The sequence below is a fragment of the Heliconius melpomene genome, chromosome 1 (genome assembly GCF_056956725.1).
Source record: "Heliconius melpomene rosina isolate 202511_hmr_F chromosome 1, ASM5695672v1, whole genome shotgun sequence".
Classification (NCBI taxonomy): Eukaryota; Metazoa; Arthropoda; class Insecta; order Lepidoptera; family Nymphalidae; genus Heliconius; species Heliconius melpomene.
Window position 1 is genome coordinate 13719970 of NC_140389.1, and position 20303 is coordinate 13740272.

Consider the following 20303-nt stretch of genomic DNA (forward strand, 5'->3'; position numbering starts at 1 on the left):
TACCAACAGTCTTTTAAAAATTTTATTATTTATTAACTTATTAAGCACTTCTTAAATTTCAATTTCAGAAATCTGTAATAAAAAGTAAAACGAGACGAAAAAAAGATATATGGATGGACAGCTCATTGAATATTAAAAAAACATATTATAAAAAAATGGTATTTTTACCATAAGGGCTTATGGTAAAAATACCTTAATTAAAAAATTTAAAAAAATATATATAAATAATAACATGTTCTTCAAAAAGTCACATGACTATGTAGGTGATTGTTATTGTAGTTCCATAGAGCGGAGTTCGGACGTAGTAACGTAGTGATATCATTGTTGCTAGCTTCACTTACACGAGCCTCAGTTCCTTGACTCGAGATTAATTTAATATAATTGGTGGATATTTTAAATCCATAATTTTATATTAATGTTAAAAATATATATGTAAATAAAAACATTAAAGGCAAATTTTTTCAAACTATCTGTCACAACTACCTCATAATCGTCTTTTGTACTATGTACGTACTCGTATTGTATGTATTAAAATAAAATATTTTTCGTTAATTAAAACAGAAATGTTTGTATTTAATAGTAAAATAAAGTATTTATATACTTATATTATAAATATGCTGGATATTTATATACTAATACCTACTAGAAAACATAAATATGTATATTTGGGATAAATAACAATATGGGTGTCCGCTTGACTGACGACCTATTATATATCTCTTAAGATAGCACAGGCCAATGTCTAAAGACTTATTTATCTTATAATCTGTTAATTAGTATTTTGTATTTTTGTAAACAGATTTACTAAAGCTTAAAGTTGAAAATTAGGTATATAATTATATTTGATAAGTACTAATTACTTTAGTAGCTTTCTAAATATAATAGTTTATGTTGTTTTCCTTTTTAACATGTCACAAAACATGTTTTTTTATTGTGGGTAATAACATAAACATTGGCAAAACACTTTTGAAAACCCTAATATTAATCAAATTTATCAAAATGAAAGTAATATATCATTTATAATTTTTAGTTTTAGAACATAGAATGGAGAATCTCTACCATCATTATTTTCGGAGATCCTACAAAATCGGGCAAATGCTTAGGGGACCAACGATAGATTTATAATATACAAGTGTATGTTGAATTAATTGCGCATATTCTGTTTCAAAAATACTTTAAAGTATCAATTAAATTAAATCCGTGGTTCTGGTCTGGTTTAAAACGCAGTCTTAAATTTTGTTCTTCACTATCTAAAATTTGACGCAATGTCTAAAATTTAGGTGCGATGCTGAGAACGGAATATTAAGTGTTTCGACACTAGGTTGTCTCTACTTATACAGATGTAGCAACGTAGGTATAGATGGGATAAAGCCTGGCAAAAATATGACTACAATAAACAGAGACAGAGTATTTAACTAGTATCTGTATATTTAAATGTGATTTAGAATCTATTTAGGATGTAGTAAGAATGACTCACTATCCTGACTTGTACTATTGATTGAACCTAAAACAAGTTGCAACAGCAATAAAATTTATTATTACTTATCATTCTAATACAGAAAGTCGAAGGTGATAGTACGTTAAAAATATATAATATAGCAAAACCACACGCCTCTGAAATTAAAAAAATATATTAATTTACTATTAACCATTTAAAGAATTTACTATACGCCTAATGCTACAATTAAACCATTGTGTTTTTTTTACAATTTGTTTTTGTTAAAGTGTTGACAAAAAAATTAATGTAACAATAATATCATAAATAATTTCCGTACCAATAATTATTATTAATTAACAAAGAATTCTGAAAAACCGACATGTTGTTTATTTACAATTTCCAATATTATATAGATGTGTATTAAATAAACAAAATTAATGTGAAGTCCGATAAGGTCCAGTTTGCGCATTAGGCGCGTGCTCGTCAGTGATAATGAGGGTCACAGGGTACTGTTATAAATGAGCTTCTGAGCTGTACTTATCACAGTCTTCATAAGTAAATGTACCGACGGCGTTTCTTACACACGCTTAAAATAAACTAAAAAAAAATATATATAGTAAAATGCCGTGGACTAGCTCTAACAGGTAAAATTCTTGTTTCTTTGACCGTTGAAATTTGTTAGTAAAAAGTTAAAATATATCATATAGTGTATTTATCTACAATTTTTAGAATATACGCAAAACCCTCGAACACGAGTTTAGGTGAAGGTCTACCAGTTGCGATGACTGGTGCTAAGGCGGCGACAACGGCGGCGGAGGACACAGGTGGCCGCTTCGAATTAAGTGATCATGGATACGGAAAGAGTTCTGTTAAACTACTACATGTTCATCGAGATGGTGAATACCATTTGATTCGTGAGTTCGAAGTATCAACAGAACTAAAACTTGCCTCCGAATCAGCTTATGTGATCGGAGACAACAAGGAAGTTGTGGCGACAGACTCCCAAAAGAACACAGTATATTTGCTAGCAAAGAAACATGGAATCAAAACTCCTGAAGAGTTTGGTGCGGTTGTAGTGAATCACTTTCTATACACCTACAGACAAGTTTACGAAGCGAAGTGTCACATTATTGAATATCCATGGGAAAGACTCCATGCTGGGATTCCTCACAATCACGCATTTGTGTTTTCACCAACAGCGACAAGATGGTGTGAAGTATCACAAGCACGACACGGTACGTGTTTTGAGTATTTATACATAAATTAATAATATTCCTAATTAAATAACTAATTAATAATATTTTTTTGTAGTACATCAGGTATAAGTTATAACGTAAAATATTTTTACAGAAGCCGTTGTAGTAAAATCTGGCTTAAGCGGCCTCCGCGTTCTGAAGACCACTCAGTCCTCTTTTGTTGATTTTGTACAAGATGAATACACGACGCTTTCCGACGCTCCCGAAAGAATATTTAGGTACGTAATTTAAAAGTATTAATCATATTATTTGAATCTGTTGTTTAAAAGTAGAATATAAATACCTACTTACTACAAAAAGTACTAATAAAATAATTTATAGCGAAAAATTAAATATATATTGACAAAAAAAATATTACTTATCATTAAACAGTACAATCGTGGAAGCGGAATGGACATACGACAATATGAAAACAGCAGATTTCGACAATGCTTGGTTGACGGTAAAGGATGCCATTTTAGAGAAATTCGCCGGCCCGCCCGACACCGGCGTGTACTCACCTTCAGTACAACATACGCTATATCAAGCTGAAAAAACAGTCTTAGAAAAAGTTTCGGAGGTAAGATTTATAATTTGTTTATATGTATGTGAAATAAGCAATTAATTAGTCTATGTTTGCGAGTCATTTGTTAATTGTAAGTACTCATGCTTTTATAGAGATTTTATAAAGAAAGTAAAACAGTTTATATACAGAAATTTCATATAATATAAATTATGTAGAGGCCAGTTTTTTCGTAGAGGCACAGGTAAACTCGACAGGTTATGGGTTCGATTCCAACTCTAGGTGATAAATTATTTAAAATATTAATTTCCACGCTCTAGTAACCAGGTTCCGCCACTCAACACGCAAAAGTTTTCGTTAAATTCAACATAAAAATAAGCTTAGTGATAACAATTAAAATTAATTAAATTAAAATGTACTTGGATACAATATTATCCGATTTACATGTTTATGCATATAATCACACGCAGAGGTTATCTCAGTAATTGTTGTTGAGTATTGTGTGATGTTTGAAAGGACGAATAAATCAATGTTAAGTTATTTATTAGTGTAATGAGCGCGAGTGCTGATACAAATTTTTAGCGTAGGCGCGTATTAATAGTATGAACTGAATTGTGAATATAACTATGTATAAAATTCTCAGAAGTTTATAATATTTACGACTTCGTTGAATCGGAAACGGATATATGTTTTGAAAAGTAATGATATAAACCAATAGTATTTAATTAAATTTTAAATTTACCAATGATGTATTTAAAAATTTGGGAAAGTTAATATTTAGTTGTTGTTAGCGATGTACTAAGCTTAATTGAAGCATAATTAATTAATTGTATAAACAAAGTATTTTTTTGCGTATTCTAAATTTAGCAATGATTATATTATTGTGATGAGATAGCGTCACACACACACAGCGTCACATCACGTGAGACGCAGCTACATCTCCGCGCCGGTCAAAGTTTATCTTCAACTTATTCTCAGCTCACGTCATATAAATTTTGTATATCATCCGGTCGTGATAATAAAACCCAAAAAAATATAAACTATTGAACTATTCAATGCAACAACCGCTCTAAATATAAAAAAAATAATATAAAACGTTGGTAATTCTTATAAGTCTAGTATATAGAAGTAGTATGAAAATTAGAAAACTTTAAAAAGATTTAACATTTAAGAAATGAACTCATTAGTTAATTTCATATTAAACAAATTAATTATGATAATATGAATATTTATAATAAAAATTTTGACCTTCTTTTATTACAGATAACCTGGATCCGAATGTCGATGCCGAACAAGCATTACCTCAACATCGACGTATCCAAGTTCCCTGCGAATGTGACGAAAGGGGATCCTCGTCATTACATCTACCAGCCCATTGACAAGCCCGCGGGTCTTATTTACGCACAACTTCGCAGACGACCTAAAAGCCACTTGTGACCTTTGACTGCATCATAAATATTGATTTAACTCACTATATATTTAAGATATAGACGTTATATAAATACCTTTTGAAGAATGTTTTTTTGGTTTATCGACTACGTAATTTCGTTTCGTATTATGAAAGAATTTGTTATAAATTAATTTACTGAATCATTGGCACATACTTTTGTTAAATAAGATGTACATAGTTATTCTATCTTACGTAAGCTTTCAATGAAAATATTTTTGTGTAGGTATTTTTGTTATCGATAAAATAAATATATAATAGTAAAGATCATCTGTTGAGACTTGTAATAATAAACTTTACATTTGTCTCATTTTTTATACACATAGAAGATTACATTTAAAGATTTCAATTGTATATTTTGTTTTGTAAAAGCACTCTGAAATATTAAAAATATCTAGTCAAGGTTAATATCCCAAATGTGCTCTCTTACAAAGTAGAATAAGTGCTTTAATAAAATTATATGATCTAAGTGTATTCCTTTAGTACAATTATTTTATTACTTTATTATATAATAAATAACTAAAGTATTAAACTTGTACTTTCATTTCAACCTTAAATACATACGGGGATTTTTATTTAGGTAATTATAATCGGTGAAAATTGGCGTATTTTAAAAAATAATATTTATTTAGAAAAATATTCATTGTTACTTAGAAATATTATAAAAGAAGGCTATATTTTACATAACACTTACAATTTAAAAAAAAAGTAACAAACAAATGCCAATAATCAATGTTATTAAATGTTGGTCAAAAATTAATATTTTTTTTATTTATTATTATTTTTTTCTGTTAGGCTTGTTTATAGACGTTTCGTTCCAATAATTTTGTCAGCCAACGCGTACAGTTCCTCCACAGTCTGCAAGAAGAAATAGAAACAACATTTTTAATATAGACAGTATAATAAATAGAATACAATTCATGTAATTTTTTTTAATTTCGTCATTTGTTCAGCTTCACGCTATATCTCGCATGCAGCTGGGGAGGCAGATGGAGCCTAGTGATAAGTCACTCTGCTCTGCACCTTCTGTTGAATTTTGGAGACATTGTGTGTTGAGTGGCAGAATTTTACGCTGTGCTTGCCTCTACGCTAGAGTAAATAAATGAAAATATTAAATATTGCATTTTCCCGAGTGGGAATCGAACCCACAATATTTTGCATTTACAGTCACACGTTTGTGCCCCTGTGCCATGTTCATATTATATCTGTAGTATATAATCCATAACAATTAACTGATATTGACCAGTTACTAATTATTCTTATATGAATTCCAAATAAAGCAATTAACTGCAAAAGGTAATGTCAAAAATTGTTAAGGTCATAACGATTTTATTTTTAATTACTTATTAATTTAAATATTATAAGGAAGTCCATTAAGGAACACTTGCTAAATATCATTATCTAGGTTAACTAATTAAATAACTAGTTCAGTTGCCAGTAATCGCTTATAACTAACGACTTGTTATTATGTCTGTAGTTAAATGCTTTATTTTTTTACTATTTACTTTATTTCGGCTTTTAAATATTTTAAACACAAAATATTATTTTGGTTGAAAAAAAAGATTATTTTTAGAGTTAAATTTAAATGTTTAAACCTTATAAAATTAATAAACATAAAATATCTGCGAACAGTTTCTGTACATTCCATGTGAGGAACGTACAAGAAACACACAAAAGAAAATTAAACAATTATAATTATGCATAATTTTATAAATATATTAAAAAACGACATAAAAGTACTAAATATGTCTGACAAGGCATTTTTTTCTCAAAATTGCGAGGAGGTATCAAGCAGAAATTAATATCAAATATCAACGACTGAGACGTAGTGAGCGTGCGTTTAAGAACTCTTTTAGCTACATTATGTATGAAAAATAATGAAAAAAAAATGGAATTATATGTGAGAACTTCAAACACTGAGAAAATATGTGTAACAGTACAAATAAAGAAAAAACACCGAAAAATTTAAATTTAAACTAGGCATTGTCAGAGGTAAAAACCGTTATATACTTATATTTGTAGTTCATTTCATAAAAAAATGAGTATGTACTTATTAAACAACCATAATCCAAATAAACTAAAGCTTGTCAACTTTTATCAGTTTTACCTTCTGTTGTCTTAGAATCTTGAAGTTGGTACGGAACCCGCGGTGGGCGGGTGCGACTCGCACTTTCAAAAAAAGAAACTGACTTCACATTTTTTCTTCACTAATAAAAAAAACCAAATACCTATATAATCTCTGGTACCCTAGACGTGTCACTGTATTATTATTGTATACATGTATTTACACATTCATGAGGCGTGATGGTGATTGCGAATACATTGCAGGGGTGATGATAAGCCGCGGTGTGACCTTTGAACCTAGGTAGACTTTTTGAATGATTCTGGTATATTATTTTATATGTTCCTATATTGACATTATATCTCCCTGAAACTCCCAAGTTATTACTGTTAACATGTATTTCAAATGCCAAAATTCACACGAGTAATTATATTTAATTTAATTTACGAAATATAATTGCAATTATTTAAGGTTAATGTTGCTATGGTACCTTAATTTTTTTTAAGATGCTAAAAATTAAAAAAAAATATTAAATACAATATGATTTATTTGGTCTTCAACACGTTTGTCATTTATAAATAATTCATAGTTTATCTCCTATATATACCGGCCATTGTCTTTGGAACTTTGATAATGTCATTTATGCACCTACATATCCATACCTATATTATAAATTCGAAAGTAACTCTGTCTGTCTGTCTGTCTGTCTGTCTTTTACGCAATCAGGGCCGAACCGCTAATTTAATTGTGATAAAATACACATATACAGATACTTGAGGGCCTCGGGATGAACATAGGATACTTTTTTTTCTCATATTTGTAATATTTTCGATATATATCAATATATTAAAACATTTATAATTGACATGCTATTAATTTCGCCATGTTTATAACAATCGCCGTTGCTAAGCAACGATTTGCAAAGTTTGTTGTTAGAAAACGTCACCCAAAATGAGCTTGCTTAACGCATCTCTCTATTGACAACTGAATATAATTTCATAAATATATTTAATAAATATTCGTATAGTTCAAGCGGGCGTAGCCGCGTTCGGGTCCACTAGTATTATATATAATAAAGTAAAAGTAATAAATAACTATACAGTTGTATTATTATGATAATAGGCGAAAATACATTGTAAGTACATATTTATAATATAAGAAAGCAAACAAATTAGTGTTAAATGTTGATTTACGTTTATCGTAGTTGTGACAATAAATAAAGATGTTTTCTGCTTTAATTATAGTACTTACTTTTTATGCTTTACTAATTAGACAATGACAGTCGGCACAATCGTTTAAAGTCATTAAAAAAAGAGTATATATAAATAAACTGACATAAAGAGAAAAAATATTTAAAAGGTCCTTTTAGAACTATATTCCTTGTTTATTTTCCCCAAGATTCAATTTTACGCCAGTATCCTAACTACACAACCAACTCATTGTCCATCCGTCAATGGTAATCTATATTGAATTCTAATAAATAATACTAATATAACAGATAGTTGTTAAGAGCAGGTCATTCGTCTCGTTTATATAGATTAAATGAGATAATGCTACGAGAGTGAACCGGTTCATATTAATTATTACACTAAAGCAGATGGTAAATAACTCGTCCGGGTGCTCTGTTGACGGACATTGTTACCAACAATGGGCGGAATCTATTAAAAATACATTTTCCTTAAATGTGCATCAACAAATACATATGTTTGCCTCTTTTATTTTAAATGTCACTAAGATTAGATTAATATACTTCTATGTTAAACAAATATCCATCTGATGAAAAATTCGTGAGGCTGTCGTGGCGCAGCGGCACAAGGGTGTGACTGTAACGCGACGGTTGCGGGTTCGATTCCCACTCGAGGAAGTGAAATATTTATTTACGTTTATATTTCCGTTTCTTCGCTCTGGTGTCGAGGCAAAGCGCGGCGTTGAGTTCTGCCAATCAACACGCAATGCCTCCAGAATTCGGCAGAAAGTGGGGAGCGGAGTTTGTACATAGACAATTTTCTTTTAAAAATGTATTCTAATTGCATAACAAAGGATAGAGGAAATAAAAATAAAATGCATTGATTTTAACTTGTTCTGTTGAATACTGAAACTAGACAAATATTTAGTTGACGTCATTATGGATAATATATTTTTTACTTCGAATAATGTAAATATACGAAAAAAAAAACGATTAAGGTCACTTAAGATATAGAGCTTTGCAGTACATTTTGCGGTATATAATTTTAAAATTATAAATAAAGACAGTACCACGTTTTCCCTTCAGAGATCGTAAGCTGGTGCACCCACAAGATGGCACAAATGAGAAACATGACTTAAGCGTGAAATCTGATACTAAACTATAGACACAGAGAAACAGACACGAGTGACACCATTAGATGATCGTAGAATTGTTTACAAGTTAAGAATCACCGTCCAAGGGTCACAAGTAGCCGATACTATAACCAGCTCATACCAGATTGCCACGAGCCCATGATGCATGTTTTCATCTGCATACAATCGAAGACTTTTATCAATATAATATATTGCCATACCCATTTATACCTACTTACAGTACTTTGATAGCTCCTGAGGTCGATTTAGTCATCCGTTTTAATGAGCAGCTATCACATAATTAGATGCTTTCTAATTATTTTTTTTAAATCATTATTTTTAAGTGATACGATCTATTAGTCCAATATTTCATTAAAACCTATTACACCTAAGCCATTTTTTTAAATATTTTTAAAAGCTTTAAATTTAAGCCACACTGTATACAGTTGAAATATAAACTTATTTAAGAACTATTAACTGGAATGTGCAAAGCAGGTGAACGACAAGAAAAAAAAAATGGTAGAACACGCTAAGTAGGATGTCGCTCTTGCATAAAATGCAATTTCCTCCAGTCCCCATAACTTGCTAAACAGTGTTATGAAATCCGTTTAAGCGTAATACGCTTGTTGTCCCGCTTAACACGCCATTTTAGCTTTAAACGCAAAAGCTAACTGGCCTCAAGGACAATCAAGTTACCCATGAATATTTTGATTCTGAATAATATTTTATTCATCACATTCATGATACTAAAACAAAAGCTAGTCTATTGTATAGGTTTCATTGAGGATGATCATAATTAACTATCAAAAAGGTCAAGCTACGATGACGTAATTGAACTCGTCAACTCATATTTTGTATAACTCTAAGATATTTTTAACCAAGAATACGCCTGAATTTAAGAGTTGAGTGAGACTGAGCACGTAGAGTGGCAGAACTAAAACTCGCGCTTTGTCTTACCGGTGAGATAATTCAATATTTTAATTATTTATTATATAAGTCACATCACATGTGTTTTTCCACTCGTACTGCCAATGTTTCTGTGAAATCTTTTTTGAAGAGTTTTACTATGCTACGAACAACTTACTGTAAGATTCTTAAGCGTTTTCACATCATTTGTTTCATATTTCAAAAGAGCAAATTGTTCGTCTGTAAAGCGGACGCCTTTTTCAATATCTGCATTTTTTAATTCTTCTATTTCTTCAGTACACTTTTGAAGAAGTTGTTCTGGTGTTAGCTGTTCTGTTTCTTCTTGTGATGCTTCAGCTTCTGCTTCTTCATCTAGAGTCTAAGTGATAATAGGTACATTAAGATGGGTACATATATTGAGACGTTTTTAAAGAAAACGTATAAAATTATAACGTAATGAGGAGTGTAGAGTAACTCTTTATAGATGCTGAAGATATTATAGATATTGATTTTTTATTTTTAAATAACACTACTTTTTGCCAAATGATATTTTTTATTCTCTCTGGTATAGCAAAATTTATTCTTTAGAGAGATGGTAATAACATAGATAAGTTAAGATACAAGCGTATAATAATTGCGACGTAGCTTATAGGTACGTAGATAGACCGCTTCCAAGATGTGCGGGGAGAAATCCCACGATATGCGTTTTTTTTTTTTTTACTTTTTCCAAAAAAGGTATTTTTTTCCTAACCTTTAAAAATATTGTAAGAATATAGTGCTTACTAGAGTGCTTAAGAGTAAATTTTACAAGTTATAAACGTAGAGTTAAATGATAACAGGAATAACAGTCCAATATTGCTTATCAATTATGGACTTTCTACATTATTCTTGTGCGTTCTTCAAAACTAATTAAATTTACTGGGTAGGCCATGTTACATAATTTTACCGGGCTAGGTCTATCATATTTAATACGAGGCGGTAAATGTGATATTATACTTAATAATATTCAATCAATTATTTTACCTGATCGAAATTCTGAGAGGCTTTAAGTTTTCTGTAATAAGCATCTGCACGTTTTTTGGTTGCTCTCGCGACTTCTTTGTTCACCATCCTCCAGAATACGAACACGGGATGATTAAACAATTCAGGTGGACATTCTTTCAATGGTGTTTTTCCCACTAAAATGAGACGTTTCAGTCTCTCCATTTCGTCAAGCTAGCAAACAAAATATTTATTAATAAATTTATGTTTATATTTAGACGTATTCTTATAAAAAAATATAGCTAGACAGACACTTAATTATTATATTATACATATATAAATGGACGAGAAAACATAATTATTTTTTTATAAACTAGTATATAACAAGAGATAAAACGAGAAGAAAATTTCTAGACCTTATCGATCAATATCTATTGCTAGCTCGTGTAACTTAGTAATGGAATTATTATTTATTACAATGTTGAATGAAAGAGCTGATAATTATTATAATATAATTAATATGATATACTTCATTTTATACATGTTTATGGTATTAAGATAGTACTTACGACTCTTGAAGAGATCCTTTTGTTGAGGTTCTCTTCATTCACGGCACGGATTCTCTCTTCTAGTTCCGTCATGAACGTCTTGTCGGTGAGCCGCACAAGATTTGAACCCATATGCTTTTCAAGTCGAGCTCGGACATGGGGGTGCGTAAAGCTAAAACAAGAAAAATATTTTATAATAAAATGTTAATTTAATTCTATAATATTCAGATCATTATTATGAACATGAATTTTATAATACTTAAGAAATGAATAGTTTTAAAATTAATTTTAATTATATTTTTTCTTATTATTAAAGATATTTTTTCTCATTTATCTAGCTTACCATGGCCGCTGTAACTTTCGGCAATTCGTTTTGGACACCAAGATGTCGTACGAAAAACAAAACCACCTTCGGAATGTTGAAACCACCAATGAAAAGTATTAGTAGTTTTGACGCTGAGCGCCCGTGTCATAATAGTTGAGACCTTTATCACGGTACGCGGCAGGGCTGGCACGGTATGGCACGGCTGCCAACGATACCACATGTATTATATATTTCCATGTAACGTGGTGTTCATACTTGACGGCTTTTCTTTGCAGGACTATATTTTTTTATTTTTAGACAATTTAAATTAAAGAAAATTGTAATCGTTAATTGCTAAATTAGATTATATTAGCGATCCAAATGCACTTCCAAATGCACTTTTTATTATTCTAATGTAGCAAAATTATACAAAATATTTATATAAATTGATATTTTAACTATATTACTGTAACGTTTCATTTAAATATGTTTAGTATTTTTTGTAACACCAGATTACTGTCTTCTCAAGTATGGAGACAAGTGAAAATAAACAATTTCCTAATTGCCTATTCCATCAATTTGTTCACTTCAAAATTGTTTGTAAAACCTTAAAACTTTACAAATGTACTACAAGGTGCTATTATATAATTTATTTTATTTTCAAGAATCATAGTTTATAAGTATATCATTTACAAAACAGTTTTTGTCAAGTCAGTCTCCTTCTTTAGGCTTCGTGACTAAAAGTTTTTTGAATATCATACATGAAGTAGAAATTATTTGGTGCATAATTTGGAGAGTCATCGCTTCCATTTGTACGGATTCGATATTATTTCCATACGAATGTGCGAGTGAAACATAGCTAACTAAGAATATACGGTGGTACTGGGTAAGAATCTTACAACGGGGAATGCGTTTTTATTTCAAATGTCTTCGCTTTAAAATTCCTAAATCTCGTTCGTTTTAGCCTAATGCAAAGTTTTAATCTTTTAAGATGAATTCCTACTCTAATATATTTAGTATGGTTATCTATGTTGTTTAGTATTTAATAATTTGGACTTTATTTAATTTTGCTCGCATAAATTTTCGTATTTAATAGTAAAATATTTAGTTATTTCATATTTATCTAGATTGGCTGTGGTAAGTACGCACAATAAACACGGTTTTCCCGGCGTTAATTTCCGATCCCGCGGGAATTCCGAGATTAAAATAACCCACGTGTTGCTCCATTACTACGTCTATCTGTCAGTGAAAGTCCCACAAAAACCAGTTCATCTTTTCTGGAGATTAGCCCGGACAAACAGAAAGACAAATAGACAGTCAAACTAAAATGATAAATTTGTTGTATTTAAGAATTATGTAAATAGCTATATTAAAATCACAGACAGTCTCATGAATTTTATTTATATGTATAGTATAGGTAGGTGTATAAATCGTTATAAATATTTTATTTTATATAAAATATAGCATTTTCATAACTAAATATCTACTTAAATTATTATCTACCTATCTATGTAACGTTAATTTTTATTTTTAATTACAACATTTCTCACGAATTTTGCAGCACATCTGTTTACGTTATGTAGGCTATCAAAATTAAATATTGGTGGAATTTGGTACTTATCTTCCAATAATATTATTGTTTTCATAATAATTGTGATTTTTGTATTGATTGCGTAATTTTGCACGCTTTTCATAATATTTACATTGGACTCTAAGTATGTCATTAGGTTTTAACGGCCTCTAGCTTCGCCATAGAATAGCGACATAAAACTAGACGAAACGTTATCCCGCTATTAGGCTACTATTGTTCACGCTTAAAAGGGTTCATTAGTAACTATGTGTACGGAGCCTTTATCACCAGAGGGCGGATAGGTAAATTAGGGCATGGCACCATTCATGGTATAAGTTTCTTTCGAAATATATAAACACTGTAAAGAACATAATATCTTGTTTATATTGACATAATTTCAAGTATTATTATTATTTTTTTGGCACATCCTCGTGCACCTGAGCCACGACATTCTCATATAACGACATGTAATATACAAAATATTAATTTTACATTTTTTTGTAATTAACAGAAACTACTCGCATTTTTACAAAAAAAATGTTATAAAATTATATAATTAATTTTCAAAATGTAATGTTGGAGCACAGGCTTAAGAATTCAATATGGGAATAAATATTAATAAAAAAAATATATAAAAAAGTATGTATCAAAATGAGATTGCTGTTTAATATAATACATTAACTATATTATAGTCTATGCTTAATAATTTCAAACACGTAGCGACATTGTTAGGCTTTGTACTTTTAAGTTACATTTCTAAAAAAATTACATTTTTATATTCCTTGGTAGAGCAAATATTTACTTATTTCTTGTTATGCCATTTATTTATTTTGGTCGTTAGTAACAGCAACAGTAAATCTGAATTACTTATATTAAATATAAATATTTCTACAGATAACATAAGCTATTTTTGGGCTATATTATGAAATGTCATAAATATTTTCATTGCATAAAAGTTATCAACTCATTGCGTTATAATTTATTATATTATGTAAAAACAATATACACATAAAAATCTGTTATCATTATAGAGATAGTAAATTGAACTTTATATATTTTTTTAAAAGCACCTTATAGGTATAATCCAAATATAAATGTTGACTTTGCCGTTATGTTTATTCTATCATTAAATAACCTCTGCCTAAAATCATTTGAAGTGAAAGATTTTGAATCGAATTCAAATCGAAAAATGGTTGAATAACAAATTGAGAACAATTGTAAAGTATGTCATGTCAATACCAAAATATAACCACGTTACAAATACAAATGTTATTTTATTTAACTGACATTTTTTAAAATTAAATTTAAAAAATGCATTAAATCTTTGTAAAATAAACACCATTAAATTAATTGTATAGTATTAATGAAGCTATTTATATTAACCTCCATCGAATATGTTTACATTTTCGAGCAACATACATAAGAGTGGTGTGGTTCTTGTTTACGCATAGCATAGCCTAAATTATACGTGACGATACGTTCACGTTCACGTCACTCGGTTGACGTGTCTCTTTCACAATCGTGTCATATAAATACGAGCTGATTTCGTGGGTCTCGAAGAATGCTTATTCATATCCGCGACGAAGCTTCCTTTGAATCATGAGTAATAAATAGCGCCCGCTTTATGGGTCGTTACGTTGATGTAGAAGTGTTTCAGTGAATTACTGCTGGAAAAGACTGGTGGAGGGAATTGAGGCTATCCACGGTTTATGATATTGTAAACGATTACATACACATTTGTATCTTATGACATAATTACGGAAAATAATGCAACGATAATATTAAATTTCTTAAGTATACTTATACCAGCAGGTATTTCCAATTTTTTATAGCTTTATACTTTATACTTAAAGGGGCTTTAGTTAAAAACTACAATGTACATAAATTGTTAGAAATTAAAATGAAACGTCTAATGTGCTTGCCTAATTTTCGAACGTCTACACCAAATTAGATAACTCCTTAAAGTTAAAAAGATGGTGGAAGTTTGTAAGAAACTCCTTGTTCCTTAAATGAGAGAGAGTTTTTATAACATATTTAGGCAGAGTGAACACCCCTGAACATACACACTTACAGATATAGATGCTTCGGGTCGCGCGACACTTTTCTCAAAAATTAATAAAGTTCGATGATAGCGAGCAATAGGTAACACTTGTTTGATTTATATATATGAACTAGCGGCCCGCTCGCGGTTTCACCCGCGTGACCTATGTTATGATTAATTTCTTTCTCCATGGCTACGTCCTAGTGACGTCTATGCAAAATTTGAGACTCCTAGCATTTGTAGTAACGAAGTTTCATACAAACTTTCAACCCCTAAAACAACCCCTTAGAAATCGAATATTGCAAATTCCCGTCTTAGCGAGCACCTACGTCCTATAAGTAACTCCTATGCAAAATTTGAGATTCTTAGCTCTGGTAGTTTTTGAGATTTCGTGATGAGTGAGTGACCTTTCGATTTTATATATATAGATAAATTAAATCGGCATGTACATCCCTTATAAAATAGATATAGTTCATTTTATGTTATATATTGTTGAATAGAAACATTTATAATATCAGTAGGCCGTTAAACTGTCGGTAGTAAAACTGAAAAGCTGTGATATTTTTGAAAGCCATAAAACACCCGTCTCGGACTTTAAAGTGCTTCTTAAACACTACGGTCTATTTACTGTATACGCGTCACTTTTGGAATGTTTACACATACCTAGTTATTTATATTCTATTGTGGCGGTGAAGCATTCATTATAAATACCAAACCATTGTTATCAATGAAATGAGATTTTTTGCTAAAGTAAATATTATCTTCTAAGTATTTAAACTAACGAATATCTATTTAAATTAATTTTGAGTATTTTACGATACTCTAAGAAAATGTTTACACCTGAACTATGTACATGTTGCTTTGATTTCGGTTGTATACAAACAACAGACTACGACTGTTTCCTTTACGAAATGTAAGATATCAGAATCTAATATTAATACAAATTGTTTACACGTTAGAGTTATATTTGTGAAGCTTATCGATAGTTAAAATGTATCTAACATAAGATTAACTTATGTAAATGTTTAACATTTTCCTAAAATCTATAAAATTATCGAAAAAATTCTATTGATTATATACATATTTGATTTTTAAAATAAAAGGCACCTGAGTGATGACTTGGCCCTGGGAGATTCTGTATTAGAAGATTCGTAAGGAGATGCTTCTTCATAGTCTCCGGTAGATGTTCGCCTACCGCGTCCTGCTAGAAGTTCGATGGTGGTCCAGAATGTACTCTCTGAGGCGTTCGACGAGGTCCGCTGCATGGTCGCTATTGCCTATATCACTGCATGTTGCTACACTCAAGTTCTAAAGTGCAATGACTGTTGCCGCCATTGCCGCCGTTGTGCCCTACCACCCTACCACCCTAGGCCCCTTGGCGCCCCACGTGTCACACGCGAACATTAATCTCACGCCCCAAACCCATCGTGGATAATTTTCCATACAATCAATTAGGTTTGTTTACATTATATTTAATTAAATGTCAAGAAAAGTAGGAAGTAGTGCACAAACTTCGATATCTTATGTTATGTTATTAATTACTATTGAAAATTAAAGCTCAATAACGATCCTTATATATATCTCCTTATATTACCACATTCACCATATGTTAATAAAATATTTAAAAAAATTATTGAAAATTCGTTCGATGCGTCACACTTGTGTAAAAAGCTCGACCGAGAAGTGACCCAGATGGCGCGAATGTCGCCAGCCCCGACCGGGTCAGTTGAAACTGAGGCCTTTGCATTATACAAATAATAGAAACTTTTCATTTATTATTCACTGACAAATATTTATGGCACTCATTTGGGAAAAACATTACCAACTCAGGAACATGGAAGCCAAAGTTCATTTTACATAGTTTATGTAAAAAGTTTACTATCTTTGTGACAGGAAAATCATGATAATTTTTCTAAATACATTGCATGGTAAGGCTGAGTATTACAGTTTGTCTAATTAAATTGAGATAAAAACTCTTTTTAAATATTAAAATCCAAGTGATAATCGGACAAAAGTGACATGGACGCTTCGGAAGAGAGACGAGAAGAAGTGGTGCTAGAGGAAAATGCTTGGAGTGTCTTGGCCGGAATTTAGAATGAACGAGTCCATACTCCGGGAACTCGACGTAAACCAACGAGACGGACTGTGTGGTGCACCACCAACCTTTAAAAAGGATGACCACGGCCGCTCTGTCAAGAGTGAAACGACAAAGAAGAAGAAGAAGATAATCGAACTCTAAATAACCACCACGTCCACACTTGCAACGACGGTGCTATATCGGTCACTTGATATAAAATTATGGCACAGCAACAAGTTCAATCACGAACAGCTCTTAATATTTTTTATTCTAATGTTCTCAATAGCGATAGCAGGTCACGTGTTGATTATGATACAAATATATTTATGATTTTAAAAATTTGTGTTATAAAAACACGAGGTTAATATAACAGTGTCCTCGTACGATAATATGAACCGGAAGAAGAATTTAGTAGTTAATGCAATTTATTTTTACTACAAAAAACAACTGCTGTACTTGTTTAAAAGTACAAATTATTCAATTTAGGACCCATTTAGTGTTTAGAGCTTTTTTTCTAAAAAAGACGGAAAGTAAAGAACGAGCCTACCTGAAATGCAGGTGCTAAAGTAGAGAGTAAAAATGCAGCCATAAGTAAAATGAACACTCACGCATATTGTATTATTTTAGCTTGCCACCATCGAGGTAGATCTGGTAACTGAAATCGTTTCATTTTTTTTCTTCCTGTTTCTCCTTCCCCAGTTTCATCTTCACCTTCTACCTTTATGAATAATTTAATTTACAAAGATCAATTATTTTTTAAATTTATGAAGAAAAATAAATAAAGCTTTAAATAAAGTACAATTTCGATCTAAATATTTAAATTAAATAAAAAAATATTTCATTTTATCTATTAATTCCAGCATTGTACAAGGACCAATTGCAGTACATATATTTTAGTAATAATAAATTTATAATCTTATATTGTTTACATTAAATTACTTGGCGATCTCACCAAATGAAGCTGTTTTGTTAATCAAGGTTAAATCTCTATTATCTATACAATTAGTAATAATGTTTAATATTATTTGTGAATGTAACGCGACGTTTGTGGGTTCGGTCTCCACTCGACGAAGTGAAATATTTATTTACATTTATATTTCCATTTCTTCGCTCTGGTGTCGAGGCAAAGCGCGGAACGGAGTGTTTTAACACTAGGTTCCCTCTGCCTATCCAGCTGTGTACATGCGTGGATATGCAGGATACAGCGTGAAGCTGATTTATTTATTTTTTTATATTGAATATTACCAATGATTGTTACACTAAATTAATTAATTAATTCTTTTTACGAGAGTAAGCAAATATAACAAAACTTCAGATTAGAAATATTATTTACATAAGTACATGTAGATACGGTAGACGCAAGTGATGACGCTATTAGCGCCAAATGTTCTTTACACAAGTTTCGAGTTCACCTTCACTAGTAGCTAATATTAGTATTAGCATATTAATTTTCAATACAATATTAATTAACTTAATATACCTAAATCTTATTAGGTATATTTTAATAAAAAAGAAGAAATGCTTCTACCTGTATTTTAACTCTTTTGTCTTTTTCCTCCCTTTGGGTATTATCAGCATTGTTGTTATCCATTTTCACTATTTAATGTTTTACAGGTATAAATTTCACTTTAAATTTTGATAATTAAAATTACACGCGAAAATTTACATAATTTCACTATAATTTAGATTTTATTGCATTATCACAGCAAATTTATAACCAAAAAAAAATAAAGATATATAAATATAATTATGACAGACGCATAATAGTGTCAGTTGTAATTACGACAACCAGTGTTGCAAAAAGGTTTTAACATAGAATTAATAGGATTTGCGTAGCTTAGCACCACGCCACCACTGAAAAGCTTCTGGGTTAAGCTTACTTGGTTGATTAACATAAAAAAGGTTAAAGTTTATTCTTAGTATCAGTTTTTATTTCTTTGTGGAAAATGAAGAATACTATAAAAATAAAAAAAAAATAAAATAAAAATCTTTTATTCTCAAGCTACATGGGCTCATAGCTGGTTAGTACAATGACTTAAGAACTATGTTAGTAAAATAAAATACAAAAGATAACAAATATAAATATAATAATACATAATAATATAATAACTTTTAAAACACATAGCTAATTTTGCACATGTAACCTAATAAATCTCCCTATTGTGGGCCCATCCACTCTATCTGCAAATACCTTCAGGATGCTGTTGGCGCTTGCCCTTACTCTTTGTATAACAGATCCCACCTTTTTGCGCATTATCGCAAAGTAATCACGTATGTGAGCATCTGCAAACAAATACTATGCGCTAGTTGATTTTTTACATACATCCACAACATGCGTGTGAATATGTGTTCAGAACAAGTACGTTGTATTAAGTTTCATCACTTAACTTAGTAAGGATTCTTTCTAAATAGTGGAAAGTGAAAGATAAAATGGTGTCAATATCTTTTGTTTAGCGAAATGATATCATTTTAACGCTATAAGTACCTAGGTTTCGATAGTATTTTTTGTATTTATTTCATGTTCTTGTTTCTGTGTTCAAAAAAAAAAGAAATTATTTTATAAGCAAAGTATTATGTATTTATTTATATATTTATGTATGTGTGTATGTATGTATGTATGTATGTATGTATGTATGTATGTATGTATGTATGTATGTATGTATGTATGTCTGTATTTATTTATTTATGTATGTGTGTGTAAAACTAGATATCAGCTCTGTACACCCCTTCCCTTTTCAGACAATGTATTCTCTTTTCTACCCAAAGGTTGCCTGGAAGAGATCGCTCTCTTAGCGATAAGGCCGCCAATTGTACTGTTCTATGTATTAAATACATGTATATGTGTCTTTTCT

The 20303-nt window shown here is 30.5% G+C and overlaps 2 protein-coding genes across 3 annotated transcripts; one reads left to right on the forward strand and one right to left on the reverse strand.

The window, feature by feature from the left end:
• Positions 1 to 1907: 1907 nt before the first annotated feature.
• Uro (Urate oxidase) lies at positions 1908 to 5143 on the forward strand. The gene is made up of 5 exons (XM_085191942.1): positions 1908 to 2082; positions 2168 to 2673; positions 2789 to 2912; positions 3067 to 3253; positions 4460 to 5143. Exons 1-5 carry the CDS (start codon positions 2060 to 2062, stop codon positions 4631 to 4633), a joined length of 1014 nt encoding a protein of 337 aa, XP_085048068.1. The 5' UTR covers positions 1908 to 2059; the 3' UTR covers positions 4634 to 5143.
• Positions 5144 to 5200: 57 nt separating this feature from the next.
• LOC146541591 (uncharacterized) lies at positions 5201 to 16693 on the reverse strand. Of its 2 annotated transcripts, XM_085191954.1 has the most exons (5): positions 16482 to 16693; positions 11481 to 11631; positions 10954 to 11145; positions 10109 to 10309; positions 5246 to 5501 (listed from the first exon to the last, which is right to left on the reverse strand). In XM_085191954.1, the coding sequence occupies exons 1-5, from the start codon at positions 16637 to 16639 to the stop codon at positions 5445 to 5447; spliced, it is 759 nt and encodes a 252-aa protein (XP_085048080.1). In that variant the 5' UTR covers positions 16640 to 16693; the 3' UTR covers positions 5246 to 5444. The 2 variants fall into 2 exon arrangements, 1 of the variants encoding a protein (XP_085048080.1); XR_014878366.1 differs by lacking the exons at positions 10109 to 10309; positions 10954 to 11145; positions 11481 to 11631; positions 16482 to 16693 and adding an exon at positions 8962 to 9599 and having other exon boundaries at positions 5201 to 5501.
• Positions 16694 to 20303: the final 3610 nt, after the last annotated feature.

Excerpts from the sequence above, each read along its gene's own strand:
- Uro (XM_085191942.1), top strand. The coding sequence starts at position 2,060 with ATGCCGTGGACTAGCTCTAACAG. Across the intron at positions 2,913-3,066 it reads GCTCCCGAAAGAATATTTAG|TACAATCGTGGAAGCGGAAT; the intron begins GTACGTAATTTA and ends ATCATTAAACAG. Across the intron at positions 3,254-4,459 it reads TCTTAGAAAAAGTTTCGGAG|ATAACCTGGATCCGAATGTC; the intron begins GTAAGATTTATA and ends CTTTTATTACAG.
- LOC146541591 (XM_085191954.1), bottom strand. The coding sequence starts at position 16,639 with ATGCAGCGGACCTCGTCGAACGCCTCAGAGAGTACATTCTGGACCACC. Across the intron at positions 11,146-11,480 it reads AAAGGATCTCTTCAAGAGTC|CTTGACGAAATGGAGAGACT; the intron begins GTAAGTACTATC and ends TTTGTTTGCTAG. Across the intron at positions 5,502-10,108 it reads AAACGCTTAAGAATCTTACA|ACTGTGGAGGAACTGTACGC; the intron begins GTAAGTTGTTCG and ends TTCTTCTTGCAG.